Source organism: Sesamum indicum, linkage group LG1 (assembly GCF_000512975.1).
Source record: "Sesamum indicum cultivar Zhongzhi No. 13 linkage group LG1, S_indicum_v1.0, whole genome shotgun sequence".
Lineage (NCBI taxonomy): Eukaryota > Viridiplantae > Streptophyta > Magnoliopsida > Lamiales > Pedaliaceae > Sesamum > Sesamum indicum.
The window spans coordinates 11,618,332-11,638,532 of NC_026145.1; the positions used below are offsets into that span (position 1 = coordinate 11,618,332).

Genomic DNA, 20,201 nt, shown 5'->3' on the forward strand with positions numbered 1-20,201 from the left:
TAAACCCCCCCCCCCCCCTCTTTGTGTTGGTGTGTACTTGCAGATTTCATGAAATGTGTTTATTATGAGTTAATCATACTTCAAAGAATATGTAAACATAATTGATGATTTGATTAATTTACATGCTCCTGATAATATTGACTGTTGGATACGGCATATGTGCATGTGGTTCGGAAAGATGATTCTACCTAATTGATGCGATGAGAGTTGACTCAGATGTGGAAGATGATCTCTCGATGGACAGCTTTAAAACCTGATGTGGTTCCTAATATATTCAACTCTAAACATGAATTAGGCTGTAACTGGTACTGTTTAAACTCATTCAAAGAGTATTTATTTTGTGTAAAGCACTGATTTGGTTGCTTTTTTTGTTGGGGACACTGTTAGTCATTTCGCTAGGTAATTATATTCTGTCTCCATTACTTTCATTGGATACTCTTAGTGGGCCATCGCATTGCGCATTCAATTCAACTATCTCATTCTTTAGCTTGTCTTTCCATCTATCTTTTATTCACTTGTGGAGAAATTCCTAGTTCATCACGTTAACCATGAAAGACTGGCAGGCAAGGACAAGTCTGTGGTTTTGTGGAGCATCCACGACCATATATCATCTTTGGCAGCAGATCAGGGAGCTCAAAAGTCACCAGGATCTAAGGGTGGTGCAGTCAATGGCAAACCTGCAGATGGCTCCACTGTTCAAGCTCGAGGGGTTTTCCAGGGGCATGAGGATACTGTTGAAGATGTCCAGTTTAACCCATCAAGGTAGTGATCTGTTATTGATTTTGAGACGGAAATTATACTATCTTTGTGCTGAATCATCACTCGTGCTATCTGAACATTAGCTAAGACTGGAGATGATGAGACATGATATTTTGGAAGTTCCATACCTTAAATGCTGAAGAATCTTGTTTTCAAGTGTCTAAATCTTCTTTTTGATGAAGCATCTGTAGTATGAAGTATTTACTTTTGCTTCTTTAACTTGTTATATAGCGCACAGGAGTTCTGTAGTGTTGGTGATGATTCTTGCCTTATACTGTGGGATGCAAGAACTGGCTTGTCCCCTGTTGTTAAGGTTAATTTCTAACTTGGCTCTTCATCAATTTCAGGGCATTATTTTTACCCCTAAATGCTCATGGAAAACTAACATTATAAGTTTTATTTGGTGTCTTCCTATGATACTAATGCGTGTTCTATGTTTCTAAATGATGCTTTGCTTCAAGTAAAACTCTGGCAAGATGCTTTGACCTTCTGCATTTTGTTGTCCTTATGTTATTCCGTCTCTTGCAATGTTTTCTTTAGTTTTTCATTATTGTTTATTTATCAATACGTGTGAGGGGTTACAATAACTACCTGTGGTTGACAAAATGTAAATTGACTAAAATACCCAAGCATATTTATTCTTATACAAACTGGACCATTTCGCTAAATTTTTCTATCAATAATATTTTATTCATGCACATTTAAAATTGAGAAAAGTTGTTTAAGAAAATATCGGTTTGATTGATTTTTTATTTTAAAATTTTCTCTTTCATATAATTAAATAAAGATAATAAAAAATTTAAATTATGCACAATCATTGAGTGTGCTCCGGTAGCTAGTCCTCAATTAAGTTGTAGTTGCTTATCTAACTTCTGACTATTGCATCCACTAATTTTGAATCAGGTGTATCATTGTGTAGATGTATCCTCTGATTTGCTTTGTTTTGGCTAGCACAGGTTGAGAAGGCTCATAATGCTGATCTTCATTGTGTTGATTGGAATCCGAATGATGTGAATCTAATTTTGACAGGGTACCTTTCTTTTTTCCCAGTATAAAAGTGTGAGATCATCACATCAATGAATTATTCTTACAGCAGTCTCTGTTTGATTTGATTGAATTTTCTTGCCTGGTGTCCTATCTGGTGACTGAATGTCCGCTGCTTCTTTTAGATCTGCCGATAATTCCGTTCGCATGTATGACCGTCGAAATCTTACTTCTGGGGGAGTTGGATCCCCTGTTCACATATTTGAAGGGCATACTGCTGCTGTGCTGTGCGTTCAGGTAATGGCGCCTGGTCACATGTACTTGCCAATTGATATTGTAGTTCTGTTTTAGTTAGCAACGAATATTGACGTATTATATTGCAGTGGTCACCAGCTAAAGCATCTGTATTCGGCAGTGCTGCAGAGGATGGTCTCTTGAATATCTGGGATCACGGAAAGGTGAAAGCTTGACTATTTCTATGACTTTCTTTACTTCTGTCTCTATAGTGTTGAAAATGTTTCTGTGTAATATTGTTTACTTGATGATATATCTTCAGCTAATAATTTAACGAAATTGTCAATGACCCAGATTGGCAAGGTGGAGAATTATTCTGGAGCAGGAAATTCAATTTATCCCCCAGGCTTATTCTTCCGACATGCTGGGCATAGGTACTTCTTGATCATCTGTCATCTGTGGCATTTGCACTCACGGAAAACATCCTTTTGTTTCTTCTCCTTCTAAATAATGGCTGCTCTGAATAAAATCACAGGGATAAAGTGGTCGACTTTCACTGGAATGCGGCCGATCCATGGACAATCGTTAGTGTGTCTGAAGATGGAGAAAAGACTGGTGGGGGAGGTACCCTACAGGTAATAACTAGTTTTCTGGTATTTGATGCTCCAACCATTCCTCATGTCACTTGTAGTACTAGTGATGTATGTTTTGTTAGTAATACATGATTGTGGATAGATCTGCGATATACAAATGGTCATGGATACCTCTATGATGTGAAAATAACATAATCTTTGCTAGTATATACAGATTTATATGACCTGGCATATGTACACGTTCCCTTGATGTAAGGATTAGGGATGACTCTGCTATCTATTCTTGCTTAATGTATATCCCGGTCGGCCTGTTTGTGCAGATATGGCGAATGATCGACCTGATTTACCGGCCAGAAGAGGAGGTGGTGGCTGAGCTCGACAAGTTCAAGTCCCATCTGCTGACATGCTCTTCTTCTTGATTTTACATTTTGGAAGCTAGGAACCTTATGGTCCTCTTAAACCGTAAAGACCCCTATATATTCTAACATGAGGTTGATGCGCTTGTCCTCAAATGCTACTTATTGAATAGCTGTGTGTTCAGAAACCAGATAAACTATGCATCCTTCTCTTTCTTTGCTCTCTGTTCTTTGTTCCTCTTTCCGTGGGACATCTGCTCGCTTGGTGAATCCTTCTTTAATGTGCATTTTGTGCTCGTTAAAGAATGTCACTTTTGTGGTCCGGAACTTGGTCTAATCAAACCTTAGAAGAGTACTATTTTCATGTAGATTGGATCTATTATTTTAAATTTTCTCGCAGTTTTTAGTGTATTTTTAGAGTATATATATATATATATATATATATGAAACTTGCATAAAATATTTTTTTTAAATAAAATAAATAACATAATTTTTGTATATTAGATGAAATATAAGATAAAATATGATTTGTAACTTAAAAAAAAAATATTCGGTTGTGATGTGCGCTCTTGTTTCTACATGCATGGCAAGTTATATTGTTGTTAAAAACATCCCTTAGGTAGAAAAAGATATTTCTAGATTTGGTATAATTATAAATATTCTCTGTTAATTAGAAAGTCAACAATACTTTCGGTGGTTGATAAAATTATGTAATCTTGGATGAATGTTTGAAATCATTTCTCTAGTCCTTGATGTAATTTTTTTTAAGAAACAATACTTGGTTGATAAAATTATGTAATCTTGGATGAATGTTTGAAATCATTTCTCTAGTCCTTGATGTAATTTTTTTTAAGAAAAGTAAAATTATAATTGATACTTTTTAAAGGTATATTAGTTGGTTCATCACAAAAATGAATGGCAATTTAACGGAGGCCACAAAAATGAATGGTAATCTAATGGAGGCCACAAATTTAGCTAGTTGTTGAATTGCTCTTAAAATAAGGGATATTTTATGATTCTCAAACAATGAGGGTATTGTTGTAATTGTGTATTGAGCTACTTGTTGAACTGCTCTTAAAATAAAGGATATTTTGTGATTCTCAAATACTGAGGGTATTGTTGTAATTATGTTAAATATAAGGAAAATAAAAATGAGTGATATGGATGTTGTTAATGTCTTTCTTTTTCTTTTTATTTTATTAATAGGATAAATTATAATAAATTCTTTTAATTTTTAATAATTACAATTTTTTTTCGTTATTCGAGGATTCACTGATATCTCTTGTCTTAAACGAAATAAATGTTTACTTTATCATTGTTGATTTGTAAAAGAAAATTCCGACTAGTGTGGAATTTTCTTTTTAGTTAGTTCATGAAATTTCGATAAGTTAAAACGTAATTTAAATACGATTTAATTATTATAAAAAAAATAAACTACTCATAATAATATCAAAATTTAGTAATTAAATTACTCGGGCTTCAGCTTTTATTCCATTCAACTAAACTTCATTAAAGTTTAATTAAATTATTAATTTAACTTAAACTCAAACACACAAATTCAAACAAGTTGGAAAAATGTGCACTCAACTTGAATCGACATGTGAAAATCTATAAAAATTGTAAAAAATATCCCTAGTTTTATTTTTTCTTTTTCTTTTCCCCTATATTTATGGTGTTTTTTTATTTTTTAATTTTCGAAAAATAAAGATAGAAACAAATGTGTGTGTTCTTCAAAGTTCATAATATATTTGATTTTGCATTTTATATAAGTGGGAAATAGACAAATATAAGATAACAGATATAATTTTTTCCCCCTGAAGATATAAACAAATATTTGACATTTTTATTCTTTTTAGCCCTTTTTAGATAGAGAGAATACAAACAAACAAAAGCACGAGAAAAGCAAGTAAATCCATCCAGAAAGCGCGCTTTCTGAAACACGACTTCAAGTACTTGCCTTGTCGAATAAATAATCTGCCATCGCAGATTAAACAAACCTTTTTCCGCACCTTCCCTTTCTTTTCTTCTACTCAGTGTGGGGAAATCGGATCGAGAAAATGGGTCGTACATTAACGGGTCGGGTCTCCGCCATTGTTTTCTGCTTTCTTCTTGTTATCTCATCCGTGAACTCCTTCTACCTCCCCGGCGTTGCGCCTCGCGATTTTATGAGAGTACTGAGTTTTTTCTCTTGCTCTCTTAATTGTATAGTTTCTGATTCGGAGCTCAATGTAGCAATCTTTTTTAGCAGTGGATCTACGTGGTGCATTTGATTTCTCGGAGTTGGTTTTCTCACTTGATTGGATTTTTCTTGTTTTGGTTGTCGCTGAAGATCTGGGGTTTTATTCGTTACTTTAACTGGCGATTAAATCGATTCCGGGCTGATGCATTGCGTGTGAAATGGATTGAAATTTTTTTTTGTTTTCGGAATTTGATTTGTGGCATGTTTTGTAGTTTATTGGCATGTTGGAGTGCATTTTGATTATTTTTGAGACTATTAATCCAATATCAAATTTTAAGTTGGCGGCATTTTCAGTCTAGTAATAGTTGGTGCCACCGTTTGACATGATTAAATATAAGTGTCTTTTTGTTTTTTTTTTGGTTATACCTTCTATCTATTACTGTACACCTTCTGGGAAAAATGTGCAAGTTATAAGGATTTGCATTGTGCTACAAGATATTTGACTCGTGGTTATGCGAATGTCTGTTCTGTTTCATGATTATGAGTTGTAGTGCTTGACGTAGGGATGTGGGGATATCTCTGGCTCTCGTGTTTAAGCAAAGAGATGACAAAGATGAGATCAACTATTTGAGTACTGGTGTCAGAAAGTTACTTGAATTGGACAAGGATCCTATTCAAATACTGACTAAAGTTTTTTGTATGATCTTGCCATTCTTCATGAGCTACTTCATGTATATACTTCTTTAGTTCCGCTTTTGATAATTAAGAACAGACTTTTGTTGAACCAATGAAGATCTGTAACTCATTGATCAGGTAGGTGAAAATTCTACAAACCAAATGGTCTGAGGATTTTATCAAATCCCTGCACTTTATGACACTACATCTTTGTTCGAGAATGACCAACAGCAATATCATTATTTTTTCTAAATTTTATACGTTTAGATTTTCTCGTCAGATTTGGTATTATACTAGGAAGATGCATAGACATTAGACTGCGCTATTGGTGTAAATAGCTACTTGTCATTTATCTTTTTTTCTGCCGAGCCAAGTTTTCCTCTTCCTGAGATTGTAAGAGCTTATTTGGTTTATGCATCTTTTATTATTTGTCTCCACATGTAACTATTACTCTGCATTCTTAACAGGGCGATGAGCTTCAAGTCAAAGTGAACAAGCTTTCATCTACAAAGACACAACTTCCATATGACTTCTATTACTTGAAATACTGCAAACCGGAAAAAATCAAGAATGTTGCTGAAAACTTGGGAGAGGTCCTTCGGGGCGACCGTATAGAGAATTCAGTCTACACCGTGAGTATCCATGGCGACTTTATTAACTTTATGCCGCACAGACATTCCATTTGTTTCTTTCCTATTGCCGTATCCTTCCTTACATGAGTCTTTTTGGTGGGTTCATACTAGTTTCATATGAGGGATGAGCAATCCTGCATAGTGGGTTGCAAAGTTAGTCTGGATGCTCAAGCGGCAAAGGATTTTATAGAAAAAATTGATGATGAGTACAGAGTCAATATGTAAGCTGCTGAATCAAGTTCACTTTTATTATTACTGTGGATCACAGGCATTTTACATCATTACACCTCTGACGTTGTTCTGATGTTTGTGTTGTGCTATCATTTTATGTATGTAATACTTGAAGGTGCTAAACACCGGAAACTGCATGCAGGATTCTGGACAATCTTCCAGTAGCTGTACTTAGACAAAGGCGAGATGGAAGTCCATCAACAACTTATGAGCATGGTTTTCGAGTTGGATTCAAAGGAACTTATGCTGGGGTTGGTTGCAGTCTTTTCTTGCCTTTCTTTAGATTTTTAGTCTTCCACAATTGTTAAATAGATAACATGTACATTTTTTTGCAGAGCAAAGAGGAGAAATATTTTATCCATAATCACTTAAGCTTCAGAGTTATGTATCATAGAGATCCTGAAACAGATTCTGCTCGAATTGTTGGATTTGAAGTCTCTCCAATCAGGTTGGACGGTTTACGTTATTTGACTTCTGAAAGAATTACCATACTTTGCATTTAGTTTGCACATCATTAGATTATTGTTACGATTATTATTTTTTTCTTGTGTTATTAAAAATGAGAATAGAACTTCATTTTACTATTTAAAACCCTATATGTGATATCCTTGAGGGCGTTTGGGTTGTCACGGAGTTTATCTTTTCTGACTTGATGGGCGTTTCACCATAACTCTTTCCAGCATCAATCATGAGTACAAGGAGTGGGATGAAAAGAATCCAAAGGTGGCAACATGCAACACAAACACCAAAAATATAATCCAGGGAGGCGCTGTTCCACAGGAAGTGGATACTGACAAAGAGGTCATATTTACTTATGATGTTACTTTCAAGGTACTCTTTTTGCAACCTAGTTTTTGCTTGCCCTTTGCCCTATTGTTTTGTTTATTTTGCAAGAATTACACTACAATCTCTGTTGCAGGAAAGCGATATTAAGTGGGCATCACGGTGGGACACCTACCTCCTCATGAATGATGATCAAATTCACTGGTTTTCAATCATCAACTCTTTGATGATTGTTCTCTTCCTTTCTGGTATGGTTGCCATGATAATGATGAGAACTCTGTACAGAGATATTGCTAACTATAACCAATTGGAAACCCAAGATGAAGCTCAAGAAGAAACAGGATGGAAACTTGTCCATGGAGATGTTTTCAGAGCGCCTGTAAATTCTGGATTGCTGTGTGTTTATCTGGGAACTGGGGTTCAGATCTTTGGAATGACACTTGTGACAATGATCTTCGCATTGCTAGGTTTTCTCTCACCTTCCAACCGTGGGGGACTCATGACTGCCATGGTTCTGTTATGGGTTTTTATGGGCTTATTTGCTGGCTACTCTTCTGCTCGTCTGTACAAAATGTTCAAGGGTACAGAATGGAAGAGGAATACCTTAAAAACAGCTTTCATGTTCCCTGGTATTCTTTTTGCAGTCTTCTTTGTGCTGAATGCTCTAATTTGGGGTGAAAAATCATCTGGAGCTGTACCATTTGGAACAATGTTTGCTCTTGTGTGCCTATGGTTTGGAATATCAGTACCATTGGTATTTATTGGTAGTTATTTGGGTTTCAAAAAGCCTGTCGGTGAAGATCCTGTCAAGACCAATAAGATCCCTAGACAGATACCTGAACAGGCCTGGTATATGAAACCAGTATTCTCAATACTTATCGGTGGCATTCTTCCTTTTGGGGCTGTTTTCATTGAATTGTTCTTCATCCTGACCTCCATCTGGCTGAACCAGTTCTACTACATCTTCGGCTTCCTCTTCATAGTCTTTGTGATCTTGATAATCACATGTGCAGAGATCACAATCGTTCTTTGCTACTTCCAGTTGTGCAGTGAAGACTATAATTGGTGGTGGAGAGCTTACCTGACGGCTGGATCCTCCGCTTTATATCTCTTCTTCTACTCAATTTTCTACTTCTTCACCAAGCTGGAAATTACGAAACTGGTTTCTGGCATTTTGTACTTCGGATACATGTTGATTGCATCGTATGCTTTCTTTGTGTTGACTGGAACAATTGGCTTCTACGCTTGCTTCTGGTTTGTTCGGAAAATCTATTCCTCTGTGAAGATAGATTGATATGAAGCGAAGCGTAGTCGGATAATTTCATAGTAGATTCTCCAGAATGCCTTTCGGATGGATGGATTATAGAGAAGTCAAATCAGGTACCTCCATTTTTGCAGGATAAGAGCTGTAAACTGTGTAAAATTTTCCCCACCTGCGAAATCTTTTTCTAATTTTTTCTATTAGTGTAGCATGTATTTTACTCAGTTTTGATTTTGTTCACATCAATATAATTTTCCTGGACCATAAGATCTAGAAGAGTTTCTGATAGAAGACAGAGAGACAAATCATAGTTGTATTGAAACCTTTCTCCCAGATCATCACCAATCCAATTGTAGCTTTAATTGATGCTGATATTCTCATGTATCCGTTTATTTTAATCTTTTTTCATACTAGTCTTATTTTTTGCCCCCTTTAACTGCGGAGCATTCGATGCGCATGTCCATATTTTAAATTTGAGTAGATTTTCTTTATTAAATGAAACAAGATGAGTATATAATGAATGAATAACTGATCAAAGTTGATAAAATTAAGTGCGTGCGTATGAATAAAAATTTATTGGTAACTGCTAACTATGATTAGTCTATGGAAGGAATAAGTATTTGTGAGAACATTTTAGTACATGCATTATGTCAATTAAGTGCTTGTTTGGTTGGGTGAAAAATCAATATATAAGGAAAAGTTAAAGTAAAAAGCGGTGTATATGAAGTTTGATCTTTCATTAAAGAGAATAGATGTAGGATAATAAAAATAGGTATATATGAAATTCCTTTAGAGCTTGATTTTGTTTCCACCCAATTTAATTAAATAAGTCCTAAAGGTCAAAATAGTCCTTTGGCTAAGTTTATAAGCTTTTGAAAATATTTTATAAGATGTTTGAAAATTTATAAACTTTTTAAAATTATTTCATATTTTTTTTTTCTCAAATCTTAAAATAAAGTGGATTGGATTTATAAGTTCTTTAAAAGAAAATTAATTTCACCCAGCTTTTTTAGAATCATCTTACAAATTATAAGTTCTTTAGCGTTTTATTTTTACACTTCATATAATTATATAATTGACGTTTTTCCCTCAAAGCAAAATTATCTATTTATATGATTTAAATTCTAATAGTTTGATGGTTTTTCTAGCCATTATTAGAGTATAAAGAACTTATTATGCCAAGATCATAACATGTTTTCAGCTCTCACTTTTTATTTAATCAAACATTTTAAAAGCTTACTTTTAAAATAAAATTTATGTCTTTAAACTCTTAAAAATCTCATAAGATATAGGAGCTTATTTTTGTTTCAAATAAGTTTAGCTAAACACGCTCTTACTCTATCAACTATATATATAATTTCCCTTCAATTCTCCGTTTCATTCTCTTGCTAATAAAACACACGCACATATTTGAGTTCGAATTCTTTATTTGAGGTATTCAAACTAAATAGTTTAAAATAAAAGAACAATACTCATTTTTCTTGAGGTATTGACATATAAAGCATATTCTTCTTCTTGTTTGATCCATACTATTATTAATAATTTTTAAAATTTTCTGTAACTTAAAATTGTGCTAGTATGATATTAACTTATTTATTTTCTATTACAAAATAAAGGGAAAATGCTAATCATAGTAAAATTACAAAAATCAATATTTGTTTTTCAATTTATTTTTTTCATGCAAAACATAAAAAAATATTTTGAGATTTACGCCCATCCAATCAATACCAAATAACTTAAAAAAAAAATTATTATTATTCTTTCTGCTTCCCCTCTCCCTTTCCTCTCGTTGAAACAAACAAAGCCTAGAATAATTATAATAAGGGTCCTTTTCTTAATAAATAGCATAAACAAAAGGATCTCTTGAGGGGTAAAAGCAATGTGGTATTGACTGGACCTTATATCTAAATACTGTACTTTTTTTCATTAATTAAAATGCCTATCTTGATTGAAAGGGGGAATTAAATGGTCCCTTTTGTAAGTTATTATAATAAATAGTTTGGTAAAAATTAATTCCACCCAAAAAGATCCAAAATTTCAGCTCTAAGTATAGTGTCCTGTGTACTGAAACTTCCTCAGTCATCAAAATCAATCAGTTTCATAGCTTTACACCACCTCTCATTGGTACTACGCCGTCATTTTTTACTTAATTGTTGCAATTGAATTGCTCATCACTGCACCAAGGAACAAAATTTGGAATGTAGGCAATAGTTAATGGCAAGTAAATACAGACAGTAAACTAACTGTTCATTTGCTGTCTCAAAGTACTGATCTTCTTACCACAGAAGTTAGCTTGTCAAACCAGAGAATAAAGGGCTTGATCAAATAGATCTTGCTGTATTAGTACACCCATAAAGCATTTTCTTACAAATGGTGAAGCAATGGAAGTGATTGCTTTCTTGACATGAAAAATAGAAATTAAAATCTTGCAAGCCAACAGCTTGAATCCTTTGTTGTAACGACTGGAGCCGAACACACATGGACTCATTTTATCGTCTCAATGTGCATTCTAACTCGACCAAAGACTTATCATCTTAAAATTGCAGGACGAATAGGGACAACATAGGCTAGTTCTATGTACATATAATCATCTTCAAGGCTTTGGACTTGATGGTGTGTTGCATATATGTACAACTTCACCAGAGCAAAGCCCAAAAGAAACAATTGATCTGTACGATATCTAACATAAGAAAACAACAAGCACATGTATCAAAGACAAAGGTAATCAGAAGATTTCTATTCCTAGGCAACATATGTTGTCTGTTCATTAACTGCAAATGGCCTCCACGGAGAGTTTCTTCATAACACTCGGACATGGATCTCCTCCAAAGATTTCAGGTGTCACGGGTACCGTGCAAGATTGTTGCCCAATGCAATACTGCAACAAGAGATAACAGTGAAGTTAGACCTTGAATCCAGAAGAAGTAAATTTTGAGGAAGGATGGCAAAATACCCTCTCAAAAACATCGTATGAATGAAATGCATGACAACTTCCCTCCTGGAAGTTACCACAGGAACCCTGTGGAGTCCCAAAACTAGCGAATTTGATTGATGAAATCTTTTGACCAGCAGCACACGAGAGGTGAGCTTTAGGCCTTAACGGTTTGTTGACTTTCCCAGATGCTTGCAACTGCCAATTCACTAAGGTTGGCTGCCACTCGTATATATCTGCACACACACTCGCTACTTCCCGTTTTACCAGAGAGATTCCATAAGGATTTCCTCCCCATTCTTCGAGTACAACCAACAGATTTCCCGTCGGACGGAGCCACGAACGTGGAACATGATACCTGAGCAGTATGGTTTCTGGTTAAAAAATGTCATATTTCATATCCAAGACGAAAATGTTGAAGCGGGGGAGAGTTTTTGTTTTACCATCTCTGAGAGGCTTTACCGCAGTTGCTTAGGCATTTCTTCTCATTGAACCAACCAGCATAGTTGCAGGCACCACAGTTTCCAGATGCTTTATACTCATTCCAATATCGTCCAATGCTTTGGCCATTTATCCACACTTGACCTTTACTCATGGTATCCATATCTAAAGCCAACGGCTCATTTCCACTTGGGGCGTTGAAAGTAGTCTGAAAATTAAGTGGAAACATAAAGCAGGTTAACGTTAGCTTTTACTCTTAACAAAAGCAATTATAGACTATCACAATATTTTGGGTGAGGCAAAACGTGCAGATACAAGTTGAGTTCAGATGTGTTACCTATTCATTTACTTAAAAGAGTAGTAATTCATCATCCAACAGTATTTACACCATTTGAGAAGATTTAAGAAGCATTTGAACCAGGTTGATCAGTAGTTTCAGTCATTTTCTTCTGTCATATCACATACTACTATTTTTTATGGAATCTGAAACTCGATAGGCAGTTGTTCTCATATAACATATATTCTTTTTCTTTTCCAGGGGTTGAACATATGTCAAACATGGCAAGTAGTCCAAATATCAACGCCTAAAATAGGAGAAAGCTAAAAGAATAAAGGCAAAAAGAAAAAGTTGAACAAACATTTTCTTGCTAGACATTTGGATTCGTCTGTGAGCAATCAACCCTCCTTAATTAGAACAAACCTACTTTCTGTATCTACATCTGAGTGCCGAATTCTCTAATTGAGCTACTCACCTTGTACCATGTCAATGGTTGTCTTTGAGCTATGTAGGAACCTTCAACCCATTCAACAGAAGAGCTTCCGCTGAGTGAATGAAGACTCAGAGATTCTCCCTTTAGACCAACCTGTTTGGAACCAAGTAGCACCACCATTAAAAAAGGAACTTTTACAATGAGAGGTTTTGAATGTTCACAAACTACCTTGTAAGTCCATTTTTGCCATGTTAAGTCTCTTTTCCCCTCGTTCAGACCACTGAGGGAAACTGGACCGAGGACACCGGCATTCCATGTTTCAAAATGCGGGCCAACATTCTAAGTTCATGCACAAGAAAGAAATATTGGAAGTGAATATCGTAACTAAATTATTCTTCTGTAAGAAAGATGGCTGTGCATGTGGAATTTGTGTAGAGAAAGGAAAAGAGAACAAACCGGGAGACCAACGGCAATGCTGAGCAGGGAAATCTTGTTAACTCCAGCTCTGAGATTCACACTTTTGCTAAAAGTTACTTTTGGGCTTTCTAGACTTCCATAGGCAGTTCCTGCAAGAAATTCATACATATATTGGTGTATTTTAAGTAGTACAATCATGGGACAAACATAAACATCAGTTTTAACACCTAGCTCACCCTCTGAAGGGATCATGAAAATGTGGGAACATGAAGATAAGATCTAAATATCAGGGCATTCAATTGGCTCATCCACCATATAATGATGAATCAAGAGAAGAGCTCCCTGCTCTCTATCAAACTAGATAAATTTCTTGAAAATCAGTGCAAATTGGACTACCCACCTGACAACTGCCCATTGATGAAGACGTGCAAAGCATGGCCTGCAGAAAAGACTGTAAGAACAGGCCACTTCCCTCCTCTTAGAAATCCTTCTCTAGGATCAATCTTCACACTGAATCATGCAAGAAAAGTCAGGAGAGGGAAAATAATATATGACTTGTTTCACGGCTATAATTTCATGCAGTAATGTTGAGATGCATATGATCTCAAAAAGTTACAAATATACTTACTCTGTTGTATACCACAAATAATCAGTGTTGTCTCTGGTTGTATTAATCTGCTCTCGCAATCCAACCATTGTAAACGAGTTGTCCTCATATGACATCAATTCTTCATTGTATGACTGCCAAGCAAATCCTTTGCTAACAGGGGTCATCTTCATTTGTGCACTTTGAGCACCAATCTTCACATGACAATTCAGATGGATATTAGTTACAGTTTCCACGACTGACTATATGTGTTGCGAAAAACTTAAGAATGTTCTGTCTTACCCTTGCTGTATTGTAAACCGTGTTCTTGCAATCAGGAAGGATGCTGATAGACCAAGGAGGCAAGTTGTAATGCATATTCCAAAAAGAGACCTTTGCAAATGAATGCTGATTGTAGTTTGCAAGAAAAGCAGCACAAGATCCAGATCTTGATTTGAAAACATGAGCCTGTATGGGTGAGAATGAATATGTGGTTTAAGGTTCATTTGCATCGTATCGAAGTGTAAGTATAACAGAACAGAAACCACTCCCAACCTCCTGATAGTTTCCAAGTGACATAACAGTGGGATCTCCAGATACTAAAGCTGGCTCACAGAGCTTTATTGCTCTGTGCAGATCTTTCAGATGTCCCCATTTCGGTTGCCTCAATAGTCCTACATGAAAAAGAAGATGTTATTACTTTAGCTCATTTCCTTTGGAAAAATGATGCTATGCATGCTTCGAATTAAACATGATCCCATGGAGATACCAGCATGATGAGTGCTATTGTATACGGCTTACAATGAATTTTAAATATACACAGGAAAGATTGGATGCTTAGGAAGGTATATAGAGAGAAGAACAATAATTACTAATTCCACACTGGGATAGTCGAAACTAGGTGATAAGGCCTTTTTGAAATCAACGTGATAGCATGGAATTTGGTTGTCTAGTGAAAACAAGTGCTGGTATGCAGCACGCAAATAAGTGCATGGCTTGTACCAACTTTTGCCTCAAAGTGTCAAACAAGACCTATATATCATGCATGATGATCACGGAGCATTAGAGTAGGGTGATATTTGTTAGTCAAATATCTTGTTGAGGGTCTCTTATTCGTTGTCAAATGAGACAGGTCGCACTCTGGAATGATGTGGCAAGCTACTTGTGCCAACCTGACAGTATTTGTATTTTTCTATTTTCCAAAAGGTCAAGCAATATATGTACCTATTAAACCATAACCAAGTGAACTCCCGCTCAACTGATTTTGAATTTACATATACTGGATATCACTATTGAAATTTTCAGTATCATGCATGGCTGCATGCCATACCAAAAGGAAATATATTTGACAAAAGCACTACTTAGGGGTCAAACGTACATACCATACTCATCAAGAGGTGCATCATAATCATAACTAGTTGCAATAAATGGACCACCAGCTGTTCTGCCAAAGTTTGTTCCTCCATGATACTGACCGAAAAAATATAGAAACTGTTCAGCAAAATCCATTACCGATTGTACTAAGCTAGCAAATTCCATTAACCGTGAATTTACCATATAATAGTTAATGAAAGAGCCCCCCTTCTGGATAAATCTTGCAACAGAGAACGCCAAATCTTCGGCTGGTCGGTAGGGAACTGGACCACCAAATTGAGTAAACCTGTACAAAACCATAAGAGAATACCCAGAAAATGAACACAAAAGGTCCGTCCTCCTGAACATGTGAAGATAATGAAATTTCATCACACAACATGTCATCACAAGACCAGTTCCAGTATTTACCATCCAGTCCAGGCTTCAGTCCACATCTTCGGTTTATAAGCCTTATTGGGAGAGAAGTAATCGCAATAGAAACCATTGCAGGTATTAATCTGCATGATAAAAGCACATGTCACAGGTGGGCACCACTAATAATAATTGCATAATAATATCTTCTAAAAGGAATAAGACTTCTCACTAGAGAAATTAAAACCCAGAGAACTGCAAAAAAGAATCTGAGATGCAAGCTTAATGCGTTGAGTGGAAATTGAAAGCTGAAGCATGACATATTTTTAACAAATAGGGATGTGTAATAATTTTGTCAGAGGGCAAGATTCAGAGGTCTCTGGCTATTTAGTTCAGACAAAGCAAAAACAGAATGAGGAAGGCAAGCCATGTGCATGGGTGACAAGATTTCAAATATTTTGATAACCATAGATGTGGACAGGACACTATACCATAAGAACCCCACTATTAGACCAAGGAACAGAACATGAATATTCAGCTTTGGTTAAAGCAGCAATACTTACAATTGGATCAGGGGCATCATCCTGTTTGCACATGATCCAGGGAACACCAGTGCCAAGATCCACAGCCATTTTGGCGGCCCATTCGCTATAAGCTCGTCCAGGTGCACCAAGCTCATATTCCATGGGTCCATACTCATTCTCAATCTATCACATGAGGAAATAGTAAAATTTCAGTTTGCTTCCCTTTTTTTTCTGGATGCCTTGAGGATGTAGTAAAAGCACTGGCTTATACTGATCCAGACAAGGTAAAAAAGAATAAAACAGAGAGCAATTTTTACTACCTGCGACAATATGATTGGACCACCTTGAGTTTCATACAACCTTTCAGCTTTCATCATATTCACAATCTTGGTTGTGAACTTTTGCATTGCAGCCTTTTGATAAAGCATTTCAGACACCAAAAAGTTGAAGCACAGGTTATATGCCAAATTAGCTCATGGACCATAACAAAAAGAAAGAAACTGAAATTTGAACTCATATGCCAAAACATCAGTTGCCTGACCTTAAAAGGCCCATTATTTGTCCTGAAACTAATGCCTGGAACATACTTCAGCCAAACTGGGAAACCCCTGAAATTGAAACAATAAAATGCTCAGTATTGGATCACTGTCAAAAGTAGAGTGACTAGAGTCTTCTGCTCATAGAAAATTCTCTTGCATTTTTTAACGTATTACCCAAAGTTCCATTCAGCACAAGCATAGGGACCAATTCTGAGGTTAACATAAAGCCCTGCTTGATGCACCAGCTTAATAAACTTCACCAAGTCATACCTGCCCTCAAAGTAATACTGCAAAAACCAAAAACCAAATATTACTTCAGCCACAGAAAAACATATATAGGTAAACAAGGAGACAGAGGAGTTCTAATACCCAAAAATAAATGAAAAACACCACTAACCTTTCCAGGTTCAGGTTCATGCCCATTCCAAAAAACATAAGTCTGAATTACATCCAAGCCACCTTCTTTTGCCTTCTGAATAAGATCTGGCCACATCTAGAATAACCCCCAGAAAAAAGGTGTAAGAAAACAAAAGAGAAAGTAAAGAAAAATCACCCCATTTTCTTTAAAGACATAATACACTTTACCAAAGCAGGAAACTGAGAAGTTCAAAGAGGGATAAAACAAAAAGACCCCATTGCCATACATGAACTACGTTTAGCACTAAATATACCTCAGGTGTGCTCCTGGGATAGTGAATGGATCCAGAAATAAGAATCCTCCTCTGCCCATTAACAGAAATGGCCTTATGGTCATATGAAACAGAAGCTTCCCCCCAAGAAACCCATGAACTCAACAAAACCAACATCACAACCAAAAATGCGTTACACATTGCAATCTTCCAACCCATCATGTCAAATCCCTCTTCAAGAATCTAGCTTTAAGAAAACAATGCCCCTTTTTTCACCAGCCCACTTATATTTTCTTGGTTTCTTCTTCCTCTCCTCCACCTTTTTTTATTACTTCTTCTTAGTTACACTGGCAAATGGTAACAAAAGATACAGACTTTAAGAACACAGAGTCAAGAAAATAAGGCAAACAGCAGTTAGGCCATGCCTTGAGTTCTTTCTTGTTTTTCTTTTTCTATAATAAATGTGTGTGTGTGAGAAACTTCACACCCAGTGAACGTGCTTGTGTGTGTATTATCAATTTTGTGTTGTGTGTAGTAGAGTAGTGGTGAATGTGGGAATTTGAAACTTGCAAGACTTTGGAGCTTTTGCAGCTGCTTTTAAAGAGTGAAAAATGGCAAGTTTAGAAAAGTGATTGTGGGCCCCTTCTACCCCTTTGGCCCCCACAAAATGGGACCCACTTTACAAATTCATCTTTTATTTTTTCAAGAAATTCTTTTCCATTAGAGATTTTGTTGGAATGGCTGATAAAATGAACAAGAATGGTTTAAAGGCCTGTTTGGCTATTTCTAAAAAGCTGTTTCCAAAAGCGCTTCGTGCACAAAGATTGTGTCTACGGTCAATCCCAATAAGTTGGTCCGACTCTCCATAAGTTATGTTTGCTTGCTCCTGTTTTCTCATCCCCAAACGCGGTCTCAAGCGTTATCATCATTCTTTGAAAATTCAGCAGTTATGATTGGGCCGTGTTCTGACGCGCCATTACAGCCCGTGTGAAGGCATCATCATCATAATTAATCTTAAATTTCTGATTACCAATTAATTAAATGTGGTTTTGTTGCTTTTCATTTGTCAATTAATGACTAATCACTTTTTCCAAGAATTTGAAATCATGTATTTGTCTTGTGCTAGGGTTAAAACTGTCCTTTCATTTTTTTTTATTTTTTATTTAAGAGTTTATTACAACAAGATTCCTTAATATTTATCATAATTATAAATATCAACCAATATCTACGATCATCTAACAAATTCCTTTACAATAAGCTGTCATAAGGGGCACTTGTTAGATGGTTATTAATTTTAGAGGGGTACTTAGTATTTTTTAAAATAACGATGATGTATTTGTAATTATAAAAAATTTTAGAAGAGTTGGCTGTAATTTATTTCTAATCTTAATTTCTTTAAATTGAATTAATGCTATAAATATAACTAAATTAGGATTAGGTAATCGATGTTAAGTCCTTTTCTTTTATTAGTTAATTAGAACCCTAACAATAATTTCCCCCCTTTTTTATGGGCATGAACCCTAGTTAGTTTGAGAGTCGCCATCGCTATTTCATCACACACTAATAATAATATTTATAAATTAAGCGCTATAAGTTAAAATCATTGAAAACAATTACGTACCATTTTGACTAAGGTACGACCCTCATTTTCCATATATATGATTAAGATACATTTTATTTGAAAGAAACTATACACACGTTTTGTGAAAAATTCAGTACATACATATAGAAAAAGAATTATTAATTTGGTAAAGGGATATCGACACTTCCTGCGATCATCTCATACACTAAATTTCTTTATAGTAATTGGATATATATAAAAAAAAACTCGTAAAATATTATTGCCACGCTATAATATATTTTTAAAATTAATAAAATTTCATATATATATCAAACTATTGCAGAATGTTAATATAATTATCCCTTTTTTTGTTATTTTTTTTGTATTTATGAATATTTAGGAATAATCTTTAATTATTATTGTAAACTTATAGTAGATAACATCACACGTTGATAAGATTCAAATTCATGACCTTATGGCTATCGAATTTTCAATTTATCAATTAAACGAGGTCTTGTTACCATAATAATAATAATAAATACTAAACCCCACAAAAAGCAAATTAAACTCTTTGGTTTTTGAGATATATCATTATATTTGTAAAATTAAATTTTTTATTTTGACAACACTAAATAATTCTAAAAGAAGATGCATTATCTACCGTTATTTTTGTTTTAATTTTTAAATAAATTATATAAATATTTTAATAAATAAAATCTGTGTGATATAATTATAATCCATTTACTTATAAATATAAAAATAACAATAAATTAGTTTTGCATCTCAAATTTGTGCAACCCATCCCTCGCCCACTACTACCCTAATTGCATGATTGCATGCACCCACCCCTATCCCATCTTCTAATTAATTAATAATAGTAATAATCATATCATACCAAATATTTTTAACAACCAAATCAAGAATGTCTATAATTTTAATTAATCCTCTAATATTAGTTGTTAATAGTAACATCCCCTATATAGAAAAAATTAAATTAAATTCAATTCAATAATAGACCCCCTATGATGTTATGGCTGACTAACTACTATAATAATCAATAAAGATTTGACCTTAATTATTGAATGGGCGCGGAGGTGAAATTTTTATTCAATTTTAATAATTGAGTCCAATTATTTTCCAAGAAATACATTCAAATAATTTAATAAATAGGAGGAAAAAAATTTATTACCTGAGTTGTTGCTAGAAACATGTACAAGAAAACATTTTTGAATAATTTGCGGAAATTATGGATAATATATATAAAAAAAATTATTTTAGATAAGTAGTGATTTTTTTTATTAAAAAAAATTATTATTTTATTTTGCATGCAACGTCGTCAGTGCATGCATGATGGAATGAAAGTCAACATGTTAGCTGTTTCAGATTATGACTTAGAACTTGCCTTATATTATATTAGTGAAATTACACTTTTAGTCCCTTAAAAAAAAGG

The 20,201-nt window shown here is 34.8% G+C and overlaps 3 protein-coding genes across 3 annotated transcripts in view; 2 read left to right on the forward strand and 1 right to left on the reverse strand.

Annotated features, from left to right (window-relative positions):
- The window catches only part of LOC105163489 (WD-40 repeat-containing protein MSI4-like), a 7,422-nt gene extending 4,128 nt beyond the window's left edge, over positions 1 to 3,294 (forward strand). Inside the window, exons 8-15 of the mRNA XM_020697431.1 lie at positions 564 to 762; positions 991 to 1,072; positions 1,716 to 1,789; positions 1,929 to 2,040; positions 2,127 to 2,201; positions 2,332 to 2,411; positions 2,513 to 2,612; positions 2,891 to 3,294. Coding sequence (XP_020553090.1) covers positions 564 to 762; positions 991 to 1,072; positions 1,716 to 1,789; positions 1,929 to 2,040; positions 2,127 to 2,201; positions 2,332 to 2,411; positions 2,513 to 2,612; positions 2,891 to 2,989 — 821 coding nt within the window. The 3' untranslated portion in view covers positions 2,990 to 3,294. The remainder of the gene's footprint in view (positions 1 to 563; positions 763 to 990; positions 1,073 to 1,715; positions 1,790 to 1,928; positions 2,041 to 2,126; positions 2,202 to 2,331; positions 2,412 to 2,512; positions 2,613 to 2,890) is intronic.
- Positions 4,911 to 9,123, forward strand: LOC105163497 (transmembrane 9 superfamily member 7-like). The gene is made up of 7 exons (XM_011081865.2): positions 4,911 to 5,097; positions 6,248 to 6,412; positions 6,524 to 6,633; positions 6,786 to 6,894; positions 6,979 to 7,091; positions 7,324 to 7,474; positions 7,563 to 9,123. Exons 1-7 carry the CDS (start codon positions 4,984 to 4,986, stop codon positions 8,718 to 8,720), a joined length of 1,920 nt encoding a protein of 639 aa, XP_011080167.1. The 5' UTR covers positions 4,911 to 4,983; the 3' UTR covers positions 8,721 to 9,123.
- On the reverse strand, positions 10,992 to 17,765 carry LOC105163507 (beta-galactosidase). The gene is made up of 19 exons (XM_011081877.2): positions 17,233 to 17,765; positions 16,959 to 17,054; positions 16,736 to 16,848; positions 16,564 to 16,630; positions 16,343 to 16,435; positions 16,062 to 16,205; positions 15,556 to 15,644; positions 15,328 to 15,433; positions 15,156 to 15,243; positions 14,329 to 14,447; positions 14,077 to 14,241; positions 13,816 to 13,988; positions 13,588 to 13,697; positions 13,227 to 13,336; positions 12,999 to 13,109; positions 12,813 to 12,923; positions 12,063 to 12,268; positions 11,641 to 11,977; positions 10,992 to 11,565 (listed from the first exon to the last, which is right to left on the reverse strand). The coding sequence occupies exons 1-19, from the start codon at positions 17,410 to 17,412 to the stop codon at positions 11,455 to 11,457; spliced, it is 2,529 nt and encodes an 842-aa protein (XP_011080179.1). The 5' UTR covers positions 17,413 to 17,765; the 3' UTR covers positions 10,992 to 11,454.

What these genes read in the sequence shown, in the direction of transcription:
- LOC105163497 (XM_011081865.2), top strand. Translation starts at nt 4,984, where the DNA reads ATGGGTCGTACATTAACGGGTCGGGTCTCCGCCATTGTTTTCTGCTTT. An exon ending in TCAAAGGAACTTATGCTGGG is followed by an intron (nt 6,895 to 6,978) that starts GTTGGTTGCAGT and finishes ATTTTTTTGCAG; the next exon opens with AGCAAAGAGGAGAAATATTT. An exon ending in TTTGAAGTCTCTCCAATCAG is followed by an intron (nt 7,092 to 7,323) that starts GTTGGACGGTTT and finishes AACTCTTTCCAG; the next exon opens with CATCAATCATGAGTACAAGG.
- LOC105163507 (XM_011081877.2), bottom strand. Translation starts at nt 17,412, where the DNA reads ATGATGGGTTGGAAGATTGCAATGTGTAACGCATTTTTGGTTGTGATG. An exon ending in ATGAACCTGAACCTGGAAAG is followed by an intron (nt 16,849 to 16,958) that starts GTTAGTGGTGTT and finishes TGGTTTTTGCAG; the next exon opens with TATTACTTTGAGGGCAGGTA. An exon ending in CAAATAATGGGCCTTTTAAG is followed by an intron (nt 16,436 to 16,563) that starts GTCAGGCAACTG and finishes CTTTATCAAAAG; the next exon opens with GCTGCAATGCAAAAGTTCAC.